This window comes from Oncorhynchus kisutch, unplaced genomic scaffold (assembly GCF_002021735.2).
Source record: "Oncorhynchus kisutch isolate 150728-3 unplaced genomic scaffold, Okis_V2 Okis01b-Okis20b_hom, whole genome shotgun sequence".
NCBI lineage: Eukaryota > Metazoa > Chordata > Actinopteri > Salmoniformes > Salmonidae > Oncorhynchus > Oncorhynchus kisutch.
In genome coordinates, this window is record NW_022261978.1 from 15,503,913 (window position 1) to 15,515,998 (window position 12,086).

General features: G+C 49.1%; 2 protein-coding genes across 2 annotated transcripts in view; both read right to left on the reverse strand.

Annotated features, from left to right (window-relative positions):
• Positions 1 to 1,287, reverse strand: part of LOC116358962 (sialidase) — a 3,289-nt gene extending 2,002 nt beyond the window's left edge. Inside the window, exons 1-2 of the mRNA XM_031811435.1 lie at positions 873 to 1,287; positions 1 to 247 (exon numbers count right to left, since the gene is read on the reverse strand). The exon at positions 1 to 247 is cut by the window's left edge and continues 2,002 nt beyond it. Coding sequence (XP_031667295.1) covers positions 1 to 247; positions 873 to 1,262 — 637 coding nt within the window. The 5' untranslated portion in view covers positions 1,263 to 1,287. The remainder of the gene's footprint in view (positions 248 to 872) is intronic.
• cacna1hb (calcium channel, voltage-dependent, T type, alpha 1H subunit b) overlaps positions 1,282 to 12,086 on the reverse strand; it is a 104,850-nt gene continuing 94,045 nt past the window's right edge. Inside the window, exons 30-34 of the mRNA XM_031811433.1 lie at positions 11,825 to 11,903; positions 11,274 to 11,395; positions 6,583 to 6,894; positions 2,237 to 2,408; positions 1,282 to 1,607 (exon numbers count right to left, since the gene is read on the reverse strand). Coding sequence (XP_031667293.1) covers positions 1,297 to 1,607; positions 2,237 to 2,408; positions 6,583 to 6,894; positions 11,274 to 11,395; positions 11,825 to 11,903 — 996 coding nt within the window. The 3' untranslated portion in view covers positions 1,282 to 1,296. The remainder of the gene's footprint in view (positions 1,608 to 2,236; positions 2,409 to 6,582; positions 6,895 to 11,273; positions 11,396 to 11,824; positions 11,904 to 12,086) is intronic.

Consider the following 12,086-nt stretch of genomic DNA (forward strand, 5'->3'; position numbering starts at 1 on the left):
TGTGACGCAGTGTGTGTACGGTGTGTGTGTGGCGGAGTGTGTGTGCGCTGGAGGTGCGTCCTCGGGGGGCACGGGACGGCGAGGAGGGGTGGTGTACGTCCAGGTGTGTGTTACCACCAGGGGGCAGGCTGGGTAGCGGTGAGAGGTGCATGCTGGGTACGGTGAGGTGGGTGCCGTCGACAGAGCTCCCCCGCAGATCGTCGGTGGAACTGCAGCTCAGGTCCTCAGAGTCACAACGCACCGCCTCCTACGAACAGACAGGAAGTAGGAAGGAGAGACAGGAAACAGAGGGTCAGAGGTCACTGGGACTGTTTTGAACACAATGTTTGAACATTAAATTAATGACAGTTGAAGGTGAATGAAATTTAAATATGGCCTGGACTGTAAAGTTCCCAGCTAACACAAAACATTCAACAACTCGATCTGGCCTGGACTGTAAAGTTCCCAGCTAACACAAAACATTCAACAACTCAATATGGCCTGGACTGTAAAGTTCCCAGCTAACACAAAACATTCAACACCTCGATCTGGCCAGGACTGTAAAGTTCCCAGCTAGCACAAAACATTCAACAACTCGATCTGGTCTGGACTGTAAAGTTCCCAGCTAGCACAGAACATTCAACAACTCGATCTGGCCTGGACTGTAAAGTTCCCAGCTAACACAAAACATTATAGCAACTTGATCTGGCCTGGACTGTAAAGTTTCCAGCTAGCACAAAACATTCTAACAACTCGATCTGGCCTGGACTGTAAAGTTCCCAGCTAACACAAAACATTCTAACAACTTGCATGCAAGGCTCCAAAAACAGACGTTCGCAGAACATCCAATGGAAATTAATGTGCTACCTGGGTAAAAGCTGCAGTCTACATACCTGTCTCCTCAGCTGTCTTCTCGCACTGAGGGAGGAGCTGGGTCCCGGCTGTCTGTCCATGCTGTGGGATGGGCTACTCATATAAGAGGTGTGTCTATTGTTATGAGGGGTGTGTCTATTGATGCTGTGTGCGGGGCTACTGACATAAGGGGTGTGTCTACTGTCCATGCTGTGGGAGGGGCTGTGGATATAAAGGGTGTGTCTACTGTCCATGCTGTGGGATGGGCTGTGGATATAAGGGGTGTGTCTATCCATATGAGGGGTGTGTCTACTGTCCATGCTGTGGGAGGGGCTGTGGATATAACGGGTGTGTCTATCCATACGAGGGGTGTGTCTACTGTCCATGCTGTAGCAGGGGCTGTGGAAATAAGGGGTGTGTCTACTGTCCATGCTGTGGGAGGTGCTGTGGATATAAGAGGCCCGTCTATCGAGGGTAACGGGAGGAGTCTCTGTCGATGCTCTGAGCAGGGCTGAGTCTGTAACTATGTGTGTCCATACTGTGGGATGGACTATGTATATAAGAGGCCCGTCTGCTGTCAACGTGGCCAGGCCTCCTGGGGGTGTGTCTCGCCATGGAGAGGGAGTGTCTGTCTACGCTGTGGGAGGGGCTGAGCCTGACTGTGGGTCTGCAGCTGGAGCCCCTGGAGCTGAGGGATGCGTGGCTTCCAGACGGTAACGCCCCCGGGACCTGCAGTAGGGATCCTGCTCCGCTAGAACCCATGGAGTAGACAGAACCTAGGAGACAGAGAGAGAGAGAGACCAAGAACTCTGACACCTAGAACTCTGAGACCTAGAACCCTGACACCTAGAACCCTGAGACCTAGAACTCTGAGAGATAGAACTCTGGGACATAGAACTCTGGGACATAGAACTCTGAGAGATAGAACACTGAGAGATCGAACACTGAGACCTAGAACACTGAGAGATAGAACACTGGGACTAAGCCGAGACAGAACTCAGAGACCTATAACTCAGAGACCTATAACTCTGAGACCTATAACTCTGAGACCTATAACTCTGAGACCTATAACTCAGAGACCTATAACTCAGAGACCTATAACTCTGAGACCTATAACTCTGAGATCTATAACTCTGAGACCTATAACTCTGAGACCTATAACTCTGAGACATATAACTCTGAGACCTATAACTCTGAGACCTATAACTCTGAGACCTATAACTCTGAGATCTATAACTCTGAGACCTATAACTCTGAGACCTATAACTCTGAGACCTATAACTCTGAGACCTATAACTCTGAGACCTATAACTCTGAGAGATCGAACACTGAGAGATAGAACACTGAGAGATAGAACACTGGGACCAAGCAGAGACAGAACTCTAGAACTCTGAGGGATGGTTACCTGAGAAACCGCATCCCTTGTAGGTGTCGTGGCCAATGGGAGGGTAGCGGGTGTGTCCGAGAGGCTGTAGGGGGCGGAGCATGTAGCTGTCGCTAGGCAGAGACATCATACGAGACAGAGACGGCCGGCCCGCGGTCAGCAGGCTACCACGACAACGCTCTTCTTCCACAACCTGGGGCAAAAACACGACCATGAACGTCATCTTCCTCATCTTATTAAACTTTTAGTCATTTAGCAGATTCTCTTATCCACAGCGACTTACAGGAGTGAGTGGATACATTTTCATGCTGTACCACCCCAAGGGAATCAAAACCACAACCCTGGAGTCGTAAGTGCCTTGGCTCTAGCAAACTGAGCCACACGGGACCGTACCGGTCCATAGCAATCATCACCGTCAGTACCGTCATCACTGTCACCATCGTCGTCGTCGTCACTACCACCACCACCACCACCACCACCACCAACAACTAGGCTGCAGTAGTACCACCACCACCACCACCACCAACAACAACTAGGCTGCAGTAGTACCACCACCACCAACTAGGCTGCAGTAGTACCACCACCACCACCACCACCACCAACTATGCTGCAGTAGTACCACCACCACCACCACCACCACCACCAACTAGGCTGCAGTAGTACCACCACCACCACCACCACCACCAACTAGGCTGCAGTAGTACCACCACCACCACCACCAACTAGGCTGCAGTAGTACCACCACCACCACCACCAACTAGGCTGCAGTAGTACCACCACCACCGCCACCACCAACTAGGCTGCAGTAGTACCACCACCACCACCAACTAGGCTGCAGTAGTACCACCACCAACTAGGCTGCAGTAGTACCACCACCACCACCACCAACTAGGCTGCAGTAGTACCACCACCACCAACTAGGCTGCAGTAGTACCACCACCACCAACTAGGCTGCAGTAGTACCACCACCACCAACTAGGCTGCAGTAGTACCACCACCAACTAGGCTGCAGTAGTACCACCACCAACTAGGCTGCAGTAGTACCACCACCACCAACTAGGCTGCAGTAGTACCACCACCACCAACTAGGCTGCAGTAGTACCACCACCAACTAGGCTGTAGTAGTACCACCACCACCAACTAGGCTGTAGTAGTACCACCACCACCAACTAGGCTGTAGTAGTACCACCACCACCAACTAGGCTGTAGTAGTACCACCACCACCAACTAGGCTGTAGTAGTACCACCACCACCAACTAGGCTGTAGTAGTACCACCACCACCAACTAGGCTGCAGTAGTACCACCACCACCAACTAGGCTGCAGTAGTACCACCACCAACTAGGCTGCAGTAGTACTACCACCACCAACTAGGCTGCAGTAGTACCACACCAACTAGGCTGCAGTAGTACCACCACCAACTAGGCTGCAGTAGTACCACTACCACCAACTAGGCTGCAGTAGTACCACCACCACCAACTAGGCTGCAGTAGTACCACCACCACCAACTAGGCTACAGTAGTACCACCACCAACTAGGCTGCAGTAGTACCACCACCAACTAGGCTGCAGTAGTACCACCACCAACTAGGCTGCAGTAGTACCACCACCACCACACCACCAACTAGGCTGCAGTAGTACCACCACCACCCAACTAGGCTGCAGTAGTACTACCACCACCAACTAGGCTGCAGTAGTACCACCACCACCAACTAGGCTGCAGTAGTACCACCACCACCAACTAGGCTGCAGTAGTACCACCACCAACTAGGCTGCAGTAGTACCACCACCAACTAGGCTGCAGTAGTACCACCACCACCAACTAGGCTGCAGTAGTACCACCACCACCAACTAGGCTGCAGTAGTACCACCACCAACTAGGCTGTAGTAGTACCACCACCACCAACTAGGCTGTAGTAGTACCACCACCACCAACTAGGCTGCAGTAGTACCACCACCACCAACTAGGCTGCAGTAGTACCACCACCAACTAGGCTGCAGTAGTACTACCACCACCAACTAGGCTGCAGTAGTACCACCACCAACTAGGCTGCAGTAGTACCACCACCAACTAGGCTGCAGTAGTACCACTACCACCAACTAGGCTGCAGTAGTACCACCACCACCAACTAGGCTGCAGTAGTACCACCACCACCAACTAGGCTGCAGTAGTACCACCACCAACTAGGCTGCAGTAGTACCACCACCAACTAGGCTGCAGTAGTACCACCACCACCAACTAGGCTGCAGTAGTACCACAACCACCAACTAGGCTGCAGTAGTACCACAACCACCAACTAGGCTGCAGTAGTACCACCACCAACTAGGCTGCAGTAATACCACCACCAACTAGGCTGCAGTAGTACCACCACCACCAACTAGGCTGCAGTAGTACCACCACCACCACCAACTAGGCTGCAGTAGTACCACCACCACCAACTAGGCTGCAGTAGTACCACCACCACCAACTAGGCTGCAGTAGTACCACCACCACCAACTAGACTGTAGTAGTACCACCACCACCAACTAGGCTGCAGTAGTACCACCACCAACTAGGCTGCAGTAGTACCACAACCACCAACTAGGCTGCAGTAGTACCACAACCACCAACTAGGCTGCAGTAGTACCACCACCAACTAGGCTGCAGTAGTACCACCACCAACTAGGCTGCAGTAGTACCACCACCAACTAGGCTGCAGTAGTACCACCACCAACTAGGCTGCAGTAGTACTACCACCAACTAGGCTGCAGTAGTACCACCACCACCAACTAGGCTGCAGTAGTACCACCACCAACTAGGCTGCAGTAGTACAACCAAAACCAAACTAAAACAGTATTTGACTGAACGTCAGAGGGGAGATGGTATATGAAAAGCAGAGGTTGCTAATAAATTCAACTCCTTTTTAAACTTCTGTCACCAACAAGCTGTCGACCAGTTCTGGTTTGTACGGAAACGACCAAGTCAAGAAATATTATATCGATTTAGGGTTTCAGCCAAACTCTTTTTCTTTCTGCAAAGGTCGCAACAGCCGAAGTAGTCAATATGCTGGCAGAGTTTAGATGCTCCAAAAGCCACAGACCTGGATATTATTCCTGCAAGGTTTCTCAGAGATTCTGCTGAGCAAATTGGCAAGAAGGGGATTAGAGTCTGGCCCTGGGAATTATAGGCCTGTATTTATCCTCAGTATGAGAAGGGTAGAGAGTCTGACCCAGGGAATTACAGGCCTATATTTATCCTCAGCATGAGAAGGGTAGAGAGTCTAACCCTGGGAATTACAGGCCTGTATTTATCCTCAGTATGAGAAGGGTAGAGAGTCTGACCCTGGGAATTACAGGCCTGTATTTATCCTCAGTATGAGAAGGGTATAGAGTCTAACCCTGGGAATTACAGGCCTGTATTTATCCTCAGTATGAGAAGGGTATAGAGTCTAACCCTGGGAATTACAGGCCTGTATTTATCCTCAGTATGAGAAGGGTATAGAGTCTAACCCTGGGAATTACAGGCCTGTATTTATCCTCAGTATGAGAAGGGTATAGAGTCTAACCCTGGGAATTACAGGCCTGTATTTATCCTCAGTATGAGAAGGGTATAGAGTCTAACCCTGGGAATTACAGGCCTGTATTTATCCTCAGTATGAGAAGGGTATAGAGTCTAACCCTGGGAATTACAGGCCTGTATTTATCCTCAGTATGAGAAGGGTATAGAGTCTAACCCTGGGAATTACAGGCCTGTATTTATCCTCAGTATGAGAAGGGTATAGAGTCTAACCCTGGGAAGCTGATCTGACCCTGGATCTGTGGTTAGGTCCCCCCCCCCCCCCCCCCTGACAGGACTGGCTGATCTGACCCTAGATCTGTGGTTAGGTCCCCCCCCCCTGACAGTACTGATGGGAAGCTGATCTGACCCTAGATCTGTGGTTAGGTCCCCCCCCCCCCTGACAGGACTGATGGGAAGCTGATCTGACCCTAGATCTGTGGTTACGTCCCCCTCCCCCCCCTGACAGTTAAGGACTGATGGGGAGCTGATCTGACCCTAGATCTGTGGTTACGTCCCCCCCCCCCCTGACAGGACTGATGTGAAGCTGATCTGACCCTAGATCTGTGGTTAGGTCCCCCCCCCTGACAGGACTGATGTGAAGCTGATCTGACCCTAGATCTGTGGTTAGGTCCCCCCCCCTGACAGGACTGATGTGAAGCTGATCTGACCCTAGATCTGTGGTTAGGTCCCCCAGTTAAGGACTGACGGGAAGCTGATCTGACCCTAGATCTGTGGTTAGGTCCCCCCCCCCTGACAGTTAAGGACTGATGTGAAGCTGATCTGACCCTAGATCTGTGGTTAGGTCCACCTACAGGTGATCCATCTCCATACCTGTCCAGATGATTCCACGCCGCCCACTGTGGCGTTGCTAAAGGGACAGATGGCCTCCTGTCGCGCATCCTCTTGCCTGGCCTCCTGTTGCCTGGCCTCCTCCTGACGCGCCTCCTCCTCCTTGGCCTCCTCCTCTGCCTCCTCCTGTGCCTCCTTGTTGCTCTCCTCCAGGTGTTTCATCAACACCGCCACCACCACGTTGACCAGCACGAACTGGGCCGTCAGGACGAAGGTCACGAAGTAGACCGGAGAAACCAGAGGAAGGTAGGACAGACAGGAGCGGTCCTCTGGACGACAGTCCCGCAGCGTGTCCTGAGGGGACAGAGGGATGATACTATTGGGACAGGTAGCTCAGACAACAAGAGGGTTGAGAAAGACACATCATCCCGAAGACAGAGCAACAGAATACTACTATTGGGACAGGTAGCTCAGACGACAAGAGGGTTGAGAAAGACACATCATCCCGAAGACAGAGAAACAGAATACTACTATTGGGACAGGTAGCTCAGACAACAAGAGGGTTGAGAAAGACACATCATCCCGAAGACAGAGAAACAGAATACTACTATTGGGACAGGTAGCTCAGACAACAAGAGGGTTGAGAAAGACACATCATCCCAAAGACAGAGAAACAGAATACTACTATTGGGACAGGTAGCTCAGACAACAAGAGGGTTGAGAAAGACACATCATCCCGAAGACAGAGAAACAGAATACTACTATTGGGACAGGTAGCTCAGACAACAAGAGGGTTGAGAAAGACACATCATCCCGAAGACAGAGAAACAGAATACTACTATTGGGACAGGTAGCTCAGACAACAAGAGGGTTGAGAAAGACACATCATCCCGAAGACAGAGAAACAGAATACTACTATTGGGACAGGTAGCTCAGACAACAAGAGGGTTGAGAAAGACACATCATCCCGAAGACAGAGAAACAGAATACTACTATTGGGACAGGTAGCTCAGACGACAAGAGGGTTGAGAAAGACACATCATCCCGAAGACAGAGAAACAGAATACTACTATTGGGACAGGTAGCTCAGACAACAAGAGGGTTGAGAAAGACACATCATCCCGAAGACAGAGAAACAGAATACTACTATTGGGACAGGTAGCTCAGACAACAAGAGGGTTGAGAAAGACACATCATCCCGAAGACAGAGAAACAGAATACTACTATTGGGACAGGTAGCTCAGACAACAAGAGGGTTGAGAAAGACACATCATCCCGAAGACAGAGAAACAGAATACTACTATTGGGACAGGTAGCTCAGACAACAAGAGGGTTGAGAAAGACACATCATCCCGAAGACAGAGAAACAGAATACTACTATTGGGACAGGTAGCTCAGACAACAAGAGGGTTGAGAAAGACACATCATCCCGAAGACAGAGAAACAGAATACTACTATTGGGACAGGTAGCTCAGACAACAAGAGGGTTGAGAAAGACACATCATCCCGAAGACAGAGAAACAGAATACTACTATTGGGACAGGTAGCTCAGACAACAAGAGGGTTGAGAAAGACACATCATCCCGAAGACAGAGAAACAGAATACTACTATTGGGACAGGTAGCTCAGACAACAAGAGGGTTGAGAAAGACACATCATCCCGAAGACAGAGAAACAGAATACTACTATTGGGACAGGTAGCTCAGACAACAAGAGGGTTGAGAAAGACACATCATCCCGAAGACAGAGAAACAGAATACTACTATTGGGACAGGTAGCTCAGACAACAAGAGGGTTGAGAAAGACACATCATCCCAAAGACAGAGAAACAGAATACTACTATTGGGACAGGTAGCTCAGACAACAAGAGGGTTGAGAAAGACACATCATCCCGAAGACAGAGAAACAGAATACTACTATTGGGACAGGTAGCTCAGACAACAAGAGGGTTGAGAAAGACACATCATCCCGAAGACAGAGAAACAGAATACTACTATTGGGACAGGTAGCTCAGACAACAAGAGGGTTGAGAAAGACACATCATCCCGAAGACAGAGAAACAGAATACTACTATTGGGACAGGTAGCTCAGACAACAAGAGGGTTGAGAAAGACACATCATCCCGAAGACAGAGAAACAGAATACTACTATTGGGACAGGTAGCTCAGACGACAAGAGGGTTGAGAAAGACACATCATCCCGAAGACAGAGAAACAGAATACTACTATTGGGACAGGTAGCTCAGACAACAAGAGGGTTGAGAAAGACACATCATCCCGAAGACAGAGAAACAGAATACTACTATTGGGACAGGTAGCTCAGACAACAAGAGGGTTGAGAAAGACACATCATCCCGAAGACAGAGAAACAGAATACTACTATTGGGACAGGTAGCTCAGACAACAAGAGGGTTGAGAAAGACACATCATCCCGAAGACAGAGAAACAGAATACTACTATTGGGACAGGTAGCTCAGACAACAAGAGGGTTGAGAAAGACACATCATCCCGAAGACAGAGAAACAGAATACTACTATTGGGACAGGTAGCTCAGACAACAAGAGGGTTGAGAAAGACACATCATCCCGAAGACAGAGAAACAGAATACTACTATTGGGACAGGTAGCTCAGACAACAAGAGGGTTGAGAAAGACACATCATCCCGAAGACAGAGAAACAGAATACTACTATTGGGACAGGTAGCTCAGACAACAAGAGGGTTGAGAAAGACACATCATCCCGAAGACAGAGAAACAGAATACTACTATTGGGACAGGTAGCTCAGACAACAAGAGGGTTGAGAAAGACACATCATCCCGAAGACAGAGAAACAGAATACTACTATTGGGACAGGTAGCTCAGACAACAAGAGGGTTGAGAAAGACACATCATCCCGAAGACAGAGAAACAGAATACTACTATTGGGACAGGTAGCTCAGACAACAAGAGGGTTGAGAAAGACACATCATCCCGAAGACAGAGAAACAGAATACTACTATTGGGACAGGTAGCTCAGACAACAAGAGGGTTGAGAAAGACACATCATCCCGAAGACAGAGAAACAGAATACTACTATTGGGACAGGTAGCTCAGACAACAAGAGGGTTGAGAAAGACACATCATCCCGAAGACAGAGAAACAGAATACTACTATTGGGACAGGTAGCTCAGACAACAAGAGGGTATATTTTAGCGATTAAATTCACTTTTGATTCTAAAGTATATTAAAAAACCAAATACTTTTAGACTTTTACTCCAAGTAGTATTTTACTGTGTGACTTTCACTTCAGTCATTTGTCTATTATAATGTATCTTTACTTTTACTCAAGTATGACAACGAGGTTCTAGTTTCTGTCAAGATGCTTGAGGACACCAGAAAATGGGGACTGTTGTTTACTGAAGAGCAGGAGGCCCTAAACCCTTATACTGTTACACAATGTCATTGTCCATGCTTTTCATGCCAACAGAGCTTCTTGTGTAGAATGGAGAGAGTGTAGAATGATGGCATTAGGTTGTATTGTGTTTCTCAGGCTGTAACTCCAGTCCTGACCACCAGGTGGAGCAATTGAGTTGAGCCACAGCCAGTTTGTTGGCACAAGACACACAGAGCCAAGTCTATCAGAGAGCCAGAGTGTCTGACTGACTTGGATAACAGCCAATTACCAGGCAGAGCCCGGGGAAAGGGAGATGGTTTTTTTCCAATGAGCGATTCAGATAAATATCTCTTGTTCCCTCAACGTTCCGTGTAGATTTGAAAAACATTCCATGTTGGTTTACTAGGTTATGAATAAGGTTCCACTGACAGACATCTGGGAACAGTGTTCTGTGTTCTGTGCATGTGTTCTGTGTTCTGTGTGCGTGTTCTGTGTGTGTGTTCTTTGTTCTGTGTTCTGTGTGTATGTTCTGTGTTCTGTGCATGTGTTCTGTGTGTGTGTCTTGTGTTCTGTGTTCTGTGTGTGTGTTCTGTGTTCTTTGTTCTGTGTGTGTGTTCTGTGTTCTGTGTGTGTGTTCTGTCTTCTGTGTGTGTGTTCTGTGTTCTTCAAACAATGCCAGCTCCAAGCCTTAAATAGAAGCTCCACACGCATGACTCCAGAGTGGCGCAGCGGTCTAAGGCAGTGCATCGCAGTGCTTGAGTACCGTCACTACAGACCCGGGTTTGATCCCAGGCTGTGTCACAACCAGCAGTGACCAGGAGTCCCATAGGGCAGGGCACAATTGTCCCAGCTTCGTTTAGGGGAGGTTGACAAGGCTCATCGCACTCTAGCGACTCCTTGTGGCGGGCCGGGCGCCTGCAGGCTGACTTCTGTTGTCAGTTGAACGGTGTTTCCCTCCGACACGTTGGTGCGGCTTCTGGGTTAAGTGGGCGCGGTGTTAAGAAGCGTGGTTTTGGTGGGTCATGTTTTTCGGAGGACGCATGACTCGACCTTCACCTCCCGAGCCCGTTGGGGAGTTGCAGCGATGAGACAAGATCAGAATTGCAATTGGAGTGTAAAATAAAATATAGATATTTGTTTTACTAGAACGTCCACACGGGTTAGAACCTGTAAAGAAGGATTAGAACCCTGTGTAAAAGCAAGAAGAATGTCTGCATTCAGTAGCAGTCTTCATTTACTATTAATGAGGGGTTTCCTCTGTGCCTGGAACAGCAGCAAGGTCTACAACTAAACCCTGTTTCCCCAGCTGTGATCTGACATAGCTGATTGGTTGACTATCACTCTCTGATTGGGTAGTTTACCTTCATAATTCCATTCCAGTTGTCACCGGTGGAAACGCGGAACAAGGTGAGGAACGCCATGCCAAAGTTCTGGAACGTGGCGTGACGACTCAGACCCTCACACGGGTTCTCCTCGGAACACTCTATAAGCACAGAGAACACATGAAGGGGGGTAGTGGGGTGATATATAGAGAGAGAGATGGAAGGGGGTGTGAGGGAGGGAGGAGAAAAGAGAGGGGGAGAGAGTGAGGGAGAGAGAGAGGGGAAGAGAGGGGAGGGAGTGAAACAGAAGTGGGTAGAGAGGGAGGGAGGGAGGGAGGGAGGGAGGGAGGGAGGGAGGGAGGGAGGGAGGGAGGGAGGGAGGGAGGGAGGGAGGGAGGGAGGGAGGGAGGGAGGGAGGGAGGGAGGGAGGGAGAAAAAGAAAGAGACAGAGAAAGAGAGAAAGAGAGAGAGGGGGAGAAAAAAAGAGAGAAAATAGGAGAAGGAAGACGTAATTAATTTCAGGGAAATCAACTCAACAGCTCATCAGCGTAAATGAAACACACTCACACACTCACAGCACTGTGACTGACCCAGTTTCCCAAACAGCTCCACTCCCAGTGCTGCATAGATGAAGAACAGCAACATGAAGAGCAGACCCAGATTCCCCACCTAGAGACACAGAATATATTATAATGGAGGATAGAATAATATACCCAGTCAGATTATTATAACACCCACCCAGATTCCCCACCTAGAGACACAGAATATATTATAATGGAGGATAGAATAATATACCCAGTCAGATTATTATAACACCCACCCAGATTCCCCACCTAGAGACACAGAATATAT